The sequence below is a fragment of the Gopherus evgoodei genome, chromosome 2, assembly GCF_007399415.2.
Source record: "Gopherus evgoodei ecotype Sinaloan lineage chromosome 2, rGopEvg1_v1.p, whole genome shotgun sequence".
In the NCBI taxonomy this organism is placed as follows: domain Eukaryota; kingdom Metazoa; phylum Chordata; order Testudines; family Testudinidae; genus Gopherus; species Gopherus evgoodei.
Genome location: NC_044323.1, coordinates 240174667 through 240191965, shown reverse-complemented (window position 1 = coordinate 240191965; position 17299 = coordinate 240174667). Strand labels below are relative to the sequence as shown.

The 17299-nt window shown below is 41.4% G+C and overlaps 1 protein-coding gene across 2 annotated transcripts in view; it reads left to right on the top strand.

Annotated features, from left to right (window-relative positions):
• JPH1 (junctophilin 1) overlaps positions 1–3618 on the top strand; it is a 121464-nt gene extending 117846 nt beyond the window's left edge. Inside the window, exons 5-6 of one of the 2 annotated variants that reach the window (XM_030553285.1) lie at positions 1022–1117; positions 1674–3618. In XM_030553285.1, coding sequence (XP_030409145.1) covers positions 1022–1102 — 81 coding nt within the window. In that variant the 3' untranslated portion in view covers positions 1103–1117; positions 1674–3618. Of the gene's footprint in view, positions 1–1021; positions 1118–1287 lie in introns of both variants that reach the window. The other variant, XM_030553283.1, reaches the window with a different exon arrangement.
• Positions 3619–17299: the final 13681 nt, after the last annotated feature.

Sequence of the window (17299 nt, the reverse complement as noted above, 5' to 3'; positions counted from 1 at the left end):
AAGGTTTCTCTCTGCTCCCATTGACTGCTGTGCTTCCCTGGGCCTTTCATGCTCCTCAACAGTGCAGGGGCTGTCTGACCGGAGGTGGGACCATTCTACAGTGTCCTGGAAAGCCTCAGCAACATATCTCTCTGCCTCTCTTAGCTCCTCCAGTTCCACCACCCTTGTCTCCAAAGCCCATACACGGTCTCTGAGGGCCAGGAGCGCCTTGCACTGAATGCACACATACACCACCCGCCTACAGGGCAGGTAATCATACATGCTGCACTTGGTGCAATAAACTGGATAGCCCCCACTCTGCAGCTGGGCTTCTGCCTGCATTGTCTCCTAGTTAATGAAAGGGTTGTTTAAAGCAAGAAGTTTTGAATGTAAAATTAGAGTTTAAATATTTACTAAAAGATTTCTGGGGGATCTCTGTCTATCTTTTTTCTTAGCCAAACTACCTGTGGAGGGAAGGGAAAGAGGAAATTCCAATGAGAGTACAGCCAGTGCCAGGGTGTATTATTTTACATAACACAGTTATATTTTCTACTTTAAAAGAGATTGGAGTCTATGAAGAGGACCGAAGTAGGGAAGAGGTGCTGTACTATAATCTTTTTTTACTTCTACTTAAGTTCAAGTTTTGTTTTAAAAATCTGGCATAGTTTTTGTCTTGTACTAATTTGTTTTCTTTGGACAATCACAGTTCCCAGAAAAACAACTTAATCCTCACTTGATTAAACCAGTATGATACCACATTTAATTTCACCTGCATTTACAGCATCCATTGCATTTCTCACACACATGATATTTAGCACAGCTGAATGCCAGAAATAATGAGTTTAAATGTTTTGTGTATCAGGAGTAGAGTCTGTACCTTTAGGGGTGATTAATTTTTCAGAGGCAGGTTTTAAAAGGTCAAGACAAGGTCATGATATATATTTCCTGTTGTCACTTCATTTAGAACATGCATTATGTTCAGGCTTGCATGACTTTTTCATTTTAAAAAATGTAATCAAAACCCATTTTATTGTATTTTCAGGGTCCTAACTCAGTCTTGATTGCCCTGGTAATGCTGTTGAATATTGGTTTAGCCATTCTTTTTGTCCATTTTCTAACTTGACTGGAAGTAGAGAAGGTAAGAAAGGTCTTGTTTTTTATAGAAGATCACCATATCCAAATCAGTTTGATTCCCCAGTTCAAATTATAAAGATTTACAAACTTTTAATGTTCCCTACTTTAATTTTAGCTATGCCTGAATGTGATTCAACATAGTTACTTAATGATATAATTGTTTTGACCCTTCAGTGAAGTCATGACAACTAGTGGTGTTAGCCCACAATTCTCTGCAGTTGTCTCATCAGCCTTTTAAATGGCACCAGTCGTACTCAGATACAGGGAAGGAGGCTTGGAATTAGGATGGGACGCAAGAGAGAGGACACTTGGAAAATTCAGCCAGGGGCCTGATCAGTTTCTCTGCTGATGATTTGTGGCTTTGGTCCTTTGGAAGCTGAAGCAAGCAGCCATGTTGGAAAACAACAACAAAAATCTGCTGAAGCAGCCCAACCAGTGAAGTGCACTGGCTACTCCATCTGTTCCAGCAGTGTGTGACTAAACTGGAAATGTACGGAGCTGCACTTTTTGTTGATGGGAGCTAACAGCTGCCTTATTATTTTACCGTCTGATGTTTTTAGTAGGGAGATCGGAAAACGACTGCCAGAGGAATGTGGTCAGAGGATTCAGTTGCTGTGGAAGTGATTCCAGCGTTCACTCCTATCTCATTAGAAGAAATAGTTAGCAGCATCACTCACCAGTCTTATTCCATTACCTGCTGCTTTTAACATCTCCTGCAATGGTTAGGGAGATTGAATTTCATTTTCTAGTGCATGATTCTGTTTTTGCTGTTGTTTAAACCTGATGTATAGCCATAATATAGTATGTAGAGCAACCTGGAGAAATGTACTAGTTGCATCTAGCAGCAGAAGCTAAAATCTGTTATACATATATATATTTTTTTATCTGAAGGTACAATTCTTGATGAAACTTGTTTTCCTAAATTATTAAGATTTAGCAGGTAATATACAGTAATGGCAAAGTTTTAAGCTGTCCTTTTTTGCTTCCAAACAATGTTCAAATGCTTGGGTCAATAGCAAGCCAATTTATAATACTGTGAGAATCTTCAGGCAGTACCAATACATTAGATAAAGGAGGCAGAATATCTTGAGAAATAAGATTCAAGTGTTGCATGGTTTTTCTCCGACACCAGTGTTGTGGTAATCGGTGATTTGAATGATTATATTTTAATACTGGGATTTTTGCCAGCAGTTAAAGACAAGTCTTGTCCAAGTGGACCGTAATGCCAATGAAAGCTCAGCTAGTTACTACACACAAAATTATTATTAATTTTAAAATACTAGCTTTGTGTTGAATACATTCAGGTAGAGCATTTAGATCCTTTAAAATGATTGTTTATCAATTTGATGCTTTTAATGTCTTTAAAGTCCGTATATAATTTTACCTCAACAACAACAAAAGGAAGAGCCACAGAAATTGTCATTTGGAGCATTTGTCTTAAGTTGTTTTACAGTCCTATGTTATGCTGATGTGATCAGTGTTTTTTCATGTGCCATTACACTGTAATTACTGTACCCTATATTACTCAAAAGCATGCTTCTTTACTTACAGAAGTGTATGTGGTGTGATCATTTTAAATTAAAATATTTACTTTCAAATCAAAAATAGAAAAGGGCTTGGAATATAGTTTATTTTATCTCTATTAGAAAAGATTTCATAATTTTTAGGTTTTGAACATGTTTGTAAACTTTATAATTGTTTGCATGGTTTAATGGAGAAGTTTCTTAAAAGCTACATTAGGTATCTTTTGATGCAGCACATAAAGTAAAATAGGTATGAAATGAATATTATGTAGCCTGATACAGTTCAGTGCAGGGCAATAACACGGTGTTTTATGCAAAAGTATGTTGAGAATCCTCTGGTTTGACCTGTGTGGAAGAAAGCCAACAGAGAGGAAAGGAAAATAACTGGTATATTTATTCATTTTGAAAAATAAGTAAGATCATGTTTTACTTTTAAATTTAAAAAAGTAATTTTTAAATGAGAGCAAATTTTAAAATTACTGTAAGCCTTGATGTAAGGATAAATGCTCCTGCCCACCCCATGTCTCCTTACAAAGAGAACTAATTTTGTAACTGACATTTAATTCTTATTCAATGTTTATTTAAAATACTTGATGCTCTGAAAATTGGGTAACAATCAGCTTCTGAAAGTGTTTATAAATTTAAGCATGTTAGTACAATTTATAAATATGTATGATTTATAAGCTTTTCTAAAACAAAGCTCAAAAATTGTTGGTATTTTTCTAAAATGTGCACAGCTGTATTTTACATGAAAGGCTATTTATAATTGGTTGTTATACTGTACACTACATTTCGGACAGCACATGAAGCCTGCCAATGTACTTAATAATGTCACTTTGTCTATTTAAAGTTTCTTGCTGTGAAAAAAAATGAACTCTTTATGTAGGAGTTTCTCTATTTATAAAAGTCTTGAACCCAAAATGTATAACGTACAGTTTCCACAACTGTATTTGCTTTAATAAAAAGTTGGTTATTAAGAGTTGCAGGTGGATTTTTCTGTTCATGCGAACAGTATACTGCAGATATTTTCCTTGGAAAAATGTCTGTCATCTGCCAAGAAAATGGGCAAAAGCCTGGCTCCTTGGAAGTCCATGGGAATTTTCCCTTGTTTTCAGAAGAGTCAGGATTTTACCCAAGGAATGTATCATTTCAAAGTGGAAGAAGGTTAAAACTAGTGCATAGCTTCCTGATGTAGGTGCTCTTCCTTTCGCTTCACAAATAGGATTTTTATGTATTTTTAAACAGACTAAACACAGCATATAAAACGCCATTAAAGCCAGCAGGGTTGTATAGTGAGTAGATCACTACAGAGTTTTACTCCCTCTCACTTGTTACCAATTGGTACTGGTTTAACATTCAGCTGAGTTTTCAGGAGCTTCCCTTTAATAGAAATATATATTTTAGGAGCAGTTGCTCCTGTTTGTTTTGAATTAACTCAGTGTTTCTCAAACTAGGGTCACCGCTTGTGTAGGGAAAGCCCCTGGCGGGCCGGGCCGGTTTGTTTACCTGCACCATCCGCAGGTCCGGCCAATCGCGTCTCCCACTGGCCACAGATCACTGCTCCAGGCCAACAGGGGCTACTGGAAGCGGTGCAGGCCGAGGGACAGCAGCTCCCATTGACCTGCAGCAGTGATCCACGGCCAGTAGGAGCCACGATCGGTCGGACCTGCGGACAGGGCAGGTAAACAAACCGGCCCAGCCCAACCTGCCGGGGGCTTTCCCTACACAATCGGCAACCCCAGTCTGAGAAACACTGAATTAACTCTACCTTTATAAAACTGCAAGAATGTCTCTTGTCTGCACAATAAGCCCTTCTCTGAAAAGTTTAACAATGAAAAAATAAGTTCCTGAGTATAATGAACAGAGATATATATTGTCAAACATTTTTGAAACTGATAGATCTCTAAACCACCTCTGATTCTCCTGCCACTTTTTGATGCACACGATACTCTTCATATCATCACAACTGAGATTAAAGTGACATGAAGTGTTTCTACAGTACTGTGAATGTGAAGATAATAATTCATATGTAAATCCCCCCAGTAACAAGTGAAGGATTTAGGCAGAAACAGAGGAGAAAGTGTTTGCTTGATCACATTTAAACAACAGTATCTTTCCCTGCCTAACAATACTTCTAATTCTCAAAATTCAAGACATGCTTTGAATCTAGGGATGAAAAGGAACTTTTTCTACAGCTATGGGAACAGAATGACATTGTTACAGTGACATCTTTTCCTGCTATGCACATTTTCTTATTTGGGTAATTATGTTGTATAAATTTATCTGATTACACAGTATCAGTGTCCACAATTCAGAGATACGATAAAATGGACAGTTTTGAGGCACCAAGGACTGACAAAGTCTCAGTTATCATGTCTTCCTAGCATATACTCTGCTCCTTTGTCTATCTTCCCATCAGATAAAAAGAAACTAAAGAGACTCCCAGTCTAGTGGTGGAACATGGAAAGAAAGAGTGGATTCTTGTGAACACACTGGCCCTGTGGGCTTACACTATCAAAACCATACTCTCAAATACATTGCATAAGCCATTTCCATAACAAGCCTAGAAATACTGATTTACACAAATATTGACACGTATGTAATCATACTACACAGTAGCTAAGACCTATAGTAAAGTAGTCAGGCTGTACAATAATTTTTTCTGATAAGAGTAACAAGCCTGCAGGTATTCACTATGCTATAGAGTCATATTAACATTCTTAGTTAATGTATATTAATAAGATATGGTTATGAAGGTTATAAAAATAGTTCTTCAGTAACTCATTGAGTCAGAGATGATGGCACAGTACATTGTCCGCCTATCAAAGGTCAACCACTAAACAAGGAGCAAATGGAAGAAGATTGACTAAGCCTTGAAGAAATAATATTTTCAAATCCTCTGGCTTAATATTCACAGAAACAGTGAAGAGGTTGAAGAACAGAAAGTGTTAAACAGAATAAGGGATTGGTGTGCTTACATACTGTAGCTGAGCTATCTGCAGCATCTCTCTCAAATTCCACAATGCACATATCCTGGTGCTTTTCTGTGCAGAAAACTAGCAAGTGGCATCTGCAAACAGTAAAGACATATTAGCACTTTATGGGTTAACCTCGAGGAAGTGAGTGGAAAGCATGTCTATTTTCCATAATACTATGCTTTTAATGAGAACAGCCCAAGGAACAGATGGGATTGGGGGAGGAATAAAAACTTTACTGTTGCCCATAGTACCTAAGCATCTTCAATGTAAAATCAACAACCTAGTCCCTAGGCGAGGTCATGGAGTCTCTACCACTTCTCCCTTTTGGGGGTAAAAGTTCTATGTGAAGATGGCTTTTTGGTTCTGACCATTTAGATTTCATTGATTTAATTTTGGTTTAGGTTAATGTGTTTCAGGCTAATGTGGGGAGGGTTAGGTGCTATTACTGTTGTGTTATTCTTATGGTAGAAAGGGCTTTTTGAAGAGGAAGGTGTTGCAGTGTTTCCTAAAGAGGAAAATCTTTTATGAAAGCTTGCTCCATGCTTGTGCATTTCTCTTTCCTTATGACTAATCTCTCAAATTGAGTGGAGAGTCCAATAGTTCTCTTCTCTACACCCTCCTCCTGTCATTCTCCAAGAAGTCAAATTCGTCTCCTATCAGGCATGCTACTTAACCACGCTGGGCCAAATTCACTGACAACATGACAAGATGGAACTTCAGTTACTGCACTGGAAATGCATGTGTTTGTGTCAGTGGCCCAGTCTCCCCTTTGGCTCGTTTTCACATTCTAAGGCTGTTGCTCTGTATGACTGTATCCTAATTTTCAAACCTATACTTAGTCTCCCATATAAGATTAGTGGTTTGAATAGCTATGGTAGCCTTTCCTTCGTGATAGTATACATGACTGAAACCTCTGTGTACGGAGGCTGCAAAAGGCAGTAATTATTCCCAGTGAAACCCTATCACCTTTATGAAAAATCTGATATCATTTGAATTGTGAGATCCACTACAAATGTCCTTAATAAGATCATGAAGAAGAATGGACAGATTGCTGCAGCTGACTCCAACAAGGAAGACTAAAGAGTCCTCTGGGAGTTCTTAATTTACGTTGGTCTATGTGGCGTGATTATTATTTTTGGACTTGAGAAATGAACACATGAGCTCCTGGGGAAAAAAATACCCTGTGCTGGAAATTCATTCTTGCTCATTAGAGTGGGCTTCCAGAACCCCATCCTTCTCCATCCCTTGCACCCAATTTAGCAGACTACACTGGGAAAGATAGAGAACCATATACAAATGTTTACATTTTACACCTGTAGCTTGTGGGTTTATTAATATAAATTAAAGAGGCGCAACAACTCAAGAAGCAATTTACTGTTTTCAAGCTGCCTCTGGGACTGGCCTCTGGTTGTGTTGTAATTTAAATCAAAGCGGGGGGAGGGGGAATGGTGATCTTTTTATGCAGAAGATAATTAGAGAGCTGAATTCCAGATTTACAAAATACACTGCATGGTATTTCCATGACCTGGTCTCCTCTGATACAAGTCAGTGAATTCAGGAGAAGATATGTCCCCATTTCTAATGTGCAAGCTGTATTAGTTTCACTGAAAAATACCATATAGGGGTATTTAAAATTGCATGAATATAACTCACTTCCACTGATATTTCCTTTATCAGCCCTCTTCATGTCCCTCACACACAGATAAATTAGACAGGGGCCTAAGCCATGAAAGTCAGATTGGGAACAAGATTTTCAAACCTTGCGGCCTCAGTCAGGCCCCTCAGTAGCCTGATTTCCACACTGAACATGTAATAGGTCCCACTGAAACAATTTTGAAAATCAGAATCCTAACTTCAAGCACCTTTTGAAAAATTTCATCCTGAATTTCAAACACTCCAAAGTTTGCAGGTGTTTGGCTCTTGGTGCAGGGAGGGGGTTAGTTTCAGCCATAGCAGCAATAGGATCCTAGTGCAAAGTTTTGACCAAAAGCTAGATTTAGATTCTTATTCAAAACATACACAGAGCAAACCCCTCTGAGGATCTGGAGTCTTGAGATCATGCCCTGCAAACTACTTTTATTAAATTCAGTTCAGTAATCAGATTTGTTTGCAATAATCCTGGGATAATTACACCACTGTGCTCTGTAGTTGGGGCCCGGTGTTATTACCTTTATTTAAATTTGCTGCTATGGTTTATTTGGAGCATTTTCCATAGGATTAGAATACCTCTGGAAGTATCTGGTATTCTATTTACTATACCTAGCTCTTATAGAACATTTTATCCAGGGCTCTCAGAGCACTTTACAAAGGGAGATCAGGATCATTATCCCCATTTTACAGATTCTAAGACACAGGCCAGTGAAGTGACTTTTCCAATGTCATGCCAATGGCAGAGTCCCAATCCAGACCTCTATCCACTAGGAAAAGATGCTTATATAGTCACATTTTAGCTGAGAAATTGTGTACCACACAACAGCCTGCATAAATAGTGGTCAGTGCCTTCTGTTTTACTTGTGACCACAGTAAGTGATTCTGCGTAGACCAGTGTTTGTGAAGCCTTGACAGTGCAGGGTCTACTGCTGGAGGAACAGCAGCATGAGATGAGTAGCACAGGCTAGACTCCAGTGCTACAAGCAATTGAAGTCCTGTAAAAAGCAATGCCATTGCTTTAATTTACCTTTACAGTAGATGGTTTCAGTGCTTTGGTACACCTCTACCCCGATATAACACAATCCAATATAACATGACTTCAGATATAACGTGGTAACGCAGTGCTCCAGTGGGGTGGGGTTGCGCACTCCAGTGGATCAAAGCAAGTTTGATATAATGCGGTTTCACCTATAACATGGTAAGATTTTTTGGTTCCCAAGGACAGCATTGTATCGGGGTAGAGGTGTATTGTACTTAAGGGACAAATTCCCAACACCATTTCTACAGGCCTCCTCCACATGCCCCTATTTGTCTATGCAAATAAGTGGTTATACATCTGAAGGGTACAAAGCAGTTGGCTCCTTCTCATAGCCATGCATGAAGTAGCAGCTCTCCTCCCAACGGTGGCTCTGGGCCTGTGGTGGTCAGTTTTTTCCTGTGACTTGGCTCTCCAGCAAGTCACTTTAAAGTCTGTCCCCTTCCAGAGTCGGCCTTGAACAAAAAACAAGGGGAATTAATGCAAATAACCTGAGTTCACAGGAAACTAGAGAATCATTCAAAGTGTATCAAGAGCTGACCCTCCCCTTCCTCACGGAAGGACTACTGGGTGCCGATCAGCTGAGGAGTTCCTATCTTAAGCCAGCCCATTTCTTCAGGAAATGATCACTGAAGGGCTATTCTTTTCCATAGGCTGCCATCAACTGGGCTGGGGCTCTCCTCTTACGTTCATCCCTTCAATCCTGACATTTCTCAGAAGTGCAATGGGGTGGAGCCACCTGAGCCCACATTAGATCATTAACCCCATGTTGTCCACTGGGGGGGGAGGGTTGTATACCCCATCACACTCCCTCCCCATTGAGATGGCACCCAGAGAACCAGGGCCAGAAGACTCTTCCTCCCTACACACATACACACTTCCTAGGGGTGACATGGTGATTTTTCCCCCCTATGTTTAATTTGGGAGGCATACAGCTGGAGAGACAGATACCAGTGCATAAGCTGGGGGTTAGTTTTTTTCATGTTCTTTAACCACCTCAAGGGGGCATGATCAGTGACGAAGTTGAACTGATTTCCCCAAAAGGTGATATCAGAGAGAGTGTCCACAGCCCATTTCACAGCCAACCCTTCCTTTTCCAACACTGACTAGGCACCTCCGCTCAGGAACCATTCGTGGCTCAGGAAGAGAGCTAGATGGCATTGCCCCGGTCCCATTTCTGAGGCCTTGGTTTGCAAAATGACTTCTTTGAGAAGTCAGGAGTGAACAGGACAGGTTCTTTGCATATGGGGGTCTTTCAGGGTCTGAAAGGCCTTTTTGCAGGCATCAGACAAGTGAACTTTCTTGGGGCTTAACTAGGTCCTTAGGGATAGGGGCACTACCCTCAAAAACGCTGGCAAAAATCCACAGCATTAAACCACAAGCCCCAGAAACCTTTTGACTTGTTTCTTCTTGGTTGGGGTAGGTCATATTTTGAGAGGATGGACTTGGTCCACGAGGGACCAGACCTGGCCCTTTCCCCAAAGGATATCCAGGTAGGTGATCTCTTCTCTTCCAGCCTTACACTTTGTTGGATTTGCAGCTAGCCCAGTGTCTCATAGGGACCAAACTATGGCAACGACTTCTGCTAGCTGTTCCTCCCAACTTCGGCTATAGATGCCTACATCTAAATCTGCTGCTATATATGAGCCACGTGATTGAAGACTAGATCTCATTGCTGGGTTACCACAGAGGCCAAAGGTATAGTCCTAAAATGATACAGGCCAAAAGGGCAAGCAAAGGCTGTTTTCTCTGGTGATTCCAGCGTGAGGGGGATCTGTCCATATCCATTGGTTAGAGCTAACACTGTGATATACTGGGCCTCACCCACAGAGTCTAATAATTCATCCACTTGGGGCAGGGGTAAGCACTTAATTTGGAGAGATCTTTTAGAAAAATCAATGCTATGCAAAACCAGATAATGCCATCCAGTTTTGGAACAAATATATTATTGGACATTGCCAGCCACTGTGAGATTCTTCAGTGACCCCTCATTCCAACATGATCTTCACAGCATCCCACATTTTTAGTGGGAGCAACCAGGGGTTTTCCCCAACAAATTGCCCCAGCATTTTGGGTATGGTGTTGCATGAGAGGTGTCCATGCAGACTGGAAGACAAATACTGTTGGGAAGGCTTTCACTAGGCTTCTCACTTGGGCCCTCTGCTCCAGATGAAGGTTTCGCCCGATCTGTATATGATCTGCGTCCAGGAAAGGAAATATCTGGGGCCCCAGCTTTGGCTTAAGGAGATAATGAGTAAAACATAAGCTCTCACACTCCTTCCATGGTGTCAGTTTAATATGGTAAATCTGAGCAACCTCCTCTCAGAAGGCTGCCTGATCTCGTAGTTAACTGGCCCAATTTAGGGGGCTACTTCATATGACCTCTGCAATGTAGCAAAAAGCTTAGACTCTATACTCGGGAGTAGAAGTACCCCCCAATCACCTACCTTAAATATGCATATATGTGCTCCTTTGGTATAGGTTTGCTCCTGGGCCTTTTGGCCACTGAATAGGTATCCTTTGGTGAAGGTCCCTAAGGTTTTGAGCCCCTCACAGAGCTTTGGTACATACTATACAACTGTCTCTGTCATAGCAATTTTTTTCCTCCCCCTTCTCACAGACTTATGTCAAGAATACCTGGAGTTGTCTCCCATATAAAAGTTCAAAAAGAAATAATCCATTAGATGATTGGTGAACCTCGCAAAACGCAAATAAAAGGATAGAGATGAGCTGATATCAGGTTCCTTATCATTTATCTTTTTCCAATATCCTTTTCAGGATCTGGTTGAATGATTGAACTAGACCATCCATTTGTGCAAAGACTCCAAAAGGATGGATTTAATAGGCAGGACGATTTATACCTCCTCAGCCCTGCAAATGAGGATTGAAAACCAGCAGGCATTGTTGTCTAAGTATGATGTTGTAAGGTGGACGGCCATGTCTAAGTTTGCAGACCAGCTGCCTGAAACCTCTAGAGAGGAATTTCAGGCATTTTTCAGTGAAGGCTGCTTAGTGGCCAAGATGTTGTTTCAGTCTGTGCTGGATGCTGCCAAAGTATGGCCTCTGCAGCGACCATGAGAAGGGCATCCTGGCTGCAGAATTTGGGCATTGCTCCAGATGTGCTGCAGGCCATAGAGCTGTGGTTCTCAAAACTTTTTTTTCGCGGACCACTTGAAAATTGCTGAGGGTCTCGGCAAACCACTTGATCTTTCAAATGTTGTTTGTAAAGTTAGCTAACTATTGTAAAACACTTTGGCTAAAAATGCTATATAAAAAAAATGTAATAAACTTTTTTTGTTCTACAAATAAAAGCACACAACTCCTATTTTAATACCAGTAGTCGTACATTTCTAATGCGATGGATGTGCCCTCTCTTCCCTACTGCAGCAGTCCCTGAGCTGGGACTGGAAAGGAGGAGGGGGGGATCTCTCCCTCGCCACAGCAGCCCCTGAGCTGGGACTGGGAATGAGGGGGGTAGCTGCAGCCCTGGAGCTGGGGAAAGTTGCCTCTCTCTCTGGCTGCTGCAGCCCTGCACATCCCAAATTCCCCTCACCACATCTGGGGGCTCCACTAATTAGGTGGGCGGCCCTTCATTCTCTTGTGTGCGGCCACCCGGGCGCGTACCTTAGAGGGAACTATCTGCAGGCCACTTGAATGGAGCTCGTGGACCACTGGTGGTCAGCAGACCACAGTTTGAGAACCTCTACCATAGAGGATTTGCCCTTTGACAGCAGTGGGTTGTTTTCAGACAAGACCCTGCATTCCTTTAAGAACTCTTGGGCCACCCAATGTTTCTTGGGCGTGTATACACTAGCAGTGTGGAGGCACCTCACTGCTAGTGTGGCCACCAACAGCAAAACACTGTCCACAGTGCACCTTTGGGCAGCCTTTTCCTCCCTCGAGACTCCCCCTCCCAGAAAGGGACATAGATCCCTGAGGATCTGGGGTTCAGCCAGTCATCATGCCCATCACCCCTCAAGTGTCCATTTTGACTTCTTGGTCCAGTGCATTAGTCCAGTTGTCACTTCCTTTACCTCACCTCTGTCCAGGTACAGGCTGGCTTGCTTGTGCTCGTTTTGCACTTTATTACAACTGACAGCTGGTCCTCAGCACCATCAGGTTAGGCTATGCTAGCCAATTCCTCTCCACTCCTGTTCCCATCATCCCTCCCCAGGAACCCCCACACAAGATACTGCTTCTCAAGCAGGTCTACTCTTTACTGGCCTTAGGAACAGTGGAGGAAGTTCCTCCAGAATCCCAGGGTCAGGGCTTCTATTCCCAGTGCTTCCTGGTTCCCAAATCCAAGGGAGGGGTCATACTTATTCTCAACTTCTGCAACCTCAACAAATATCAGATACATGAGTTTCCATATCATCACTCTATCAACTAGCCTTGCCATGTTGTCTCAGAATGACTGCTCTGGATCTTCAGGATGCTTAATTCCATGTGGCACTTCTCCCAAAGCACAGAAGATTTCTCCTGTTCATTGTGGAAAACTGCCATTTTCAGTACACAGTCCTTCCCTTCGGTCTGTCTTTTGCCTCCAGGTTTTTACCAAATATGTGGTCATGGTGATGGGGTACTTCAGGAGCAGGAGAATCCATGTCTTCCCATTTCTGGGCAAATGGCTACTTAGAGGCAGGTCCAGGGAAAAAGTCCTCTCTCATATACGCATTACACTGCACTTATTCAACTCTAGGTCTCATCCTAAACACTGGAAAGTCAATATTGGTCCCATTGTTAGCAGGGTGAGAAGAGAAATATTTGGAGGGAGAAAGAACAAAAGTAGAGGAGTAAAGGAGATTTGGGGGGGAGAAAGAAAAAACAGGGATGTGGGGAAGGGAAAAGGGTGATTTGAGGAGATAAAAGTATGGAGGGGGGAAGGAGAATCTGGGATATGGAAGGGTAGGTAATAGACTGGGGAAATGAGGGAGAGGAGAAGCATTTATTGAGGAGGAGGAGGAGGAGGAAAGATACCAGAGGGATGGGCGCCTGTATAAATACATAAATAGATTGGAAAGACTGTAGGATTGGAAGGGGAAAGAGAAAAGAGACTTAGGACCTGGGAAAGAAAGAAAGTGTTTAGGAGGATTTGAGGGCAAGGCAGAAGCGGGGGGAGAAAAAGTTTGTTTGACAGAGGAATGAGATTGGGGGGAACGGAAAGGAGGAGGGTGTGGAGGGAGAAGATGAAACAACTGTATGAGCTGAAGGGGATTTCAGTGAAAAGGGAGTATGACAACTGAAGAGGGAGTAAAGTGATGAGAAGTGGGTCTTGAAAACACTGCTTCGAGGAGCCCTGCAGGAACACAGGGAGCTCAAAGATGGCCAAGAAAACAGGAGGAAACCAAATCAAGATGAGCGGCATCAAAATAAGTGCTGGGGCCTCACATGGAAGGTGGGAGATAGAATGACCTTGTGTCTGTCTCCACTAATTTGGGGGCTAAGAGCTATGTAAATGAGATAAATCTGATTTTAAATTGCGCTAAATGACTGAAAAGCTTAATACAAGTGTTTCATTTTTAAATTTACATGAAAACATTGTGCTAGTTCTGCAGCTTGTCAGAGGATGAACGCACACTGACCAGGGAATGTCTTTAGAGCCAGCTCATTAATTTGCAAGTTTGTCTTAAACCTACCAGACTCCCAGGGCAAAATGTAATAGAGCTGGAACTATTTGGGGATTATTAACTAGCCTACACACATTGTGTAATTGCACTCAAAAGTTTGAAATTATGACTTGCACACAAAGATTCTGATCAATGATGTCCTGTCCTAGGGTGAATTCCAATCCCTTTGAAGTCAATGGGAAACATTCCATTAGCTCCTCTATGGACCGGGGTCACTCCGAATTATTCCAAAATAAAAAAATTCCACTTTTCTGTACTTGGAGCTGAAGTCTTAATAACCAGCCATTGCTACAACATGCCGTTGTTCTGCTAACCAGAGTGACACACACCCTAGGGTGCACATAAGCTGTCTTTTTGTCCTGTGTTTGTACAGTGCCTAGCACGATGGGATCCTGGCCTACAACTGGGGCTCCTACATGCTAAGGTAAAACACATAAGATTTCTGACCACATACTGAATCTGCTGTTTGAAACTAGACTATTTCTAAGCATAATTCCACCTGGAAGGGATCGCCATGTATTGGAACTTTATAGTGTTCTGCTAAAAACAAAACCTCTTAATGATTGCTAGATAAAGGAGAAAGAATATCTAGGGCTGTAAATCCAGCTAGAAGAACAGAGGTTGTTACTACAGCAAAGTGGAGTCTGGCTTAACTAAAAACATTTGCTCCCTTCCAAAACTACATGTACTTTACAGCTGTTGATTAACATTAGTGTGCTTATGGTGAAAATATTAGAGCCCATGGGCCAACTCCCGGTAATTTTGCATTTGTCCATGTTGTTTCTTCCTTATTTGGAATGAGGGAGAGCAGACAAGTGTAATTCACATGTCAGGCTGCAGGGTCAGTGGTAAAGAGAGGAAATACAACTTTATGGTACATCCCCGATCACCATGGTGCTACTGCCAACCCTCCTGCCCATACACATACGCCTATATAAAAGTGGGGGAGGAGTCAGGGAACTGCTTTTCATACAGGACAGTCCCCTTATAAAACTGTCAGATGCTGGAAATTGCTGGGGAAATTAATGCTGAGGCATTGTTTCTAAGGAACCTGTATGGGGCCCAAAGAGACAGGGAGAAGAAATGAAGGGTATCGTTCACAGTCTTGCCACTGTCTGGCATTCATCTTCCAGCCCACTTCCACAAAGTTCTCTCTCAGATCCATAATGGCTTGGAGATGATGCCATGGAGGTAACTAAGCTCCTTTTTCCACACAGCAATGAGAATGAAATCTGTGTGCACAGGGTCCCCCTCCATGGACAGAACTGGGGAGCGCCACTATGGGCCCATTATATTACTGAATTCTTTATAGTTAGTAAGCTAGGCGTTACTTACTTTTCTGTGTTCGGTCAGCATGTTGTTAAAAGCTACCCCGTGAATTGAATGCCACTGAAAAGAGTCAATAATGCAAACACAGTGGTAATAGCTTATATTGACTGATTGCATAAAACAGCTCTGAGGAAAATATTTTAACCAACAGGGTTTTCCCTGTTATTAATAAGTTGTGATAAAACAGATAGGAAAATAAAAACCAACCAGATAAGCATGCAGCTCCCTAAATTTAAGAACTTAAAACACAAAACTATAGATTTCCTCCTATGTGAACAACACTTGAGATGCAAAAATGTTCATGGTATTTATGGCTATTCCCCTTTGTACCAAATGCTACATACACATAGTTTTGAGTCACACAGATTATGTAACACGTGAAAAAGCATTCTAGCATCATTGCTACAAAAGTATTGCTAACAGATTCTCTTTTTATCTGTTTCTCCTTTTCTAATATCCTCGTTATTTCCATGATTTACTCAGGGTGAAGATGACTCATAGCTGGAAAACAGACTGTAATGTTTGAAAGGAATCTAACGGCCAGATCTCTTGGAGATCAGACATTGGCATTTTCCAGCCATGACAAAAGAGAATTTATAAACCATCTTTTCCAAATCATATTTTAAAAATATGAAGTGTCATATTGCCGAAAGTTTTATTTCATTTTTTAAATCTATTTCAGGAGCACCAGTCCAGGCTCTACATAGTTGCACAAACATTAAAATATACAAGAGTAAATATCCAAGTGTGCGCTTGCCTATGTGTGTATTATATAAATAAATATAAAAACCACAACCTTGACCATAAGCATTACTCTTTCTAAGCACGTCACCCCATCAGATAATAACTTCACGCATTTGACCATTCATCTCTCAACCCATCTCCTCCTGAAAGGCTGGGAGAAGAGATGAGCCTTGCAACAGGCGCAAAGGATGAGCAACCCTAGAACAAAGGGGAGGCGGGGAAATGATTTGCAGAGTCAAGAAATGCTTCCAGCAAACAGCCTTCAACCAGCCCCCTCAGATTTATCTGAGCTGAGTTTTAAACAATTAGTCCTCAACCAAGGCCCAGTCTCAAACTCTGGGTTAGTCACTCATCTGCACTAACTGGGTTAAGTGAATAGAGACAGAGCTAGGTGTCACAGCATACTTAATAGGTATACATAACCCTGCCTCGCACAGGGGGATGGACTAGACGACCTCTTGAGGTGTCTTCCAGTCCTACATTACTGGGATTTTATACTACAGGCATCATGATCCGTACAGGCAAGGTGACCAGATAAAACCACGTGGTACGTTGCAACAGACAAATAATTGCCCAATACTACCTTTTTTGGGCCTCTGAAGCAGAAAGAGCACTTACAAGCAAATTCTACTTACCCCTGCTAGGGACAACGGGTGGCTGTCACAAGCCAACAGCATTGAAGGCAATTAAGGGATCTCAGATGATCAGCATGTGCACTTCTTCATCCCATTAGCAGGAGACCAGGCACTCTCATCTTACAGTGATGATAGATGGGTAGGATGGTAGATTAATAAAATAGATACATAAGCATAATATACAGACAACCACCATTGCTTATGTATCAGTCATGTTTGCCTTAAAGCTATTTGCTTCTCATTGGTCTTGGAGTGGCTTTAATAATTATGCAAACTGAAATTCTGGAGTGACCAATAAATGAAAATGGACTGGCTGTGGTTTCCATATTATAGATTGTAATTGCATGTACAAATATGGGAACAAAAACACTTTGTAATCATGAGAGAAAATAGCCTTCAGCGCCCCACATAAGCAGTGCCTGGTTGATTGACTTTCAGTTATAAAAGTAAGTTCAGCACAATCTCTTAATCTCAAATGATAGCTACAGTTACTGAAAGAAAAGCAAAAGTAGAATAAATGTATTTTAAGCTATAAAAAGTAGTATTGTTTGAAATTATTTTTAATAGCAAGCAATCAAAGATTTTAGGTTTCATTATGGAACCAAAGAAATTCAAACACTATTTGAACATAAAGTAATGTTCTAAATACTGAAGATATACTTTC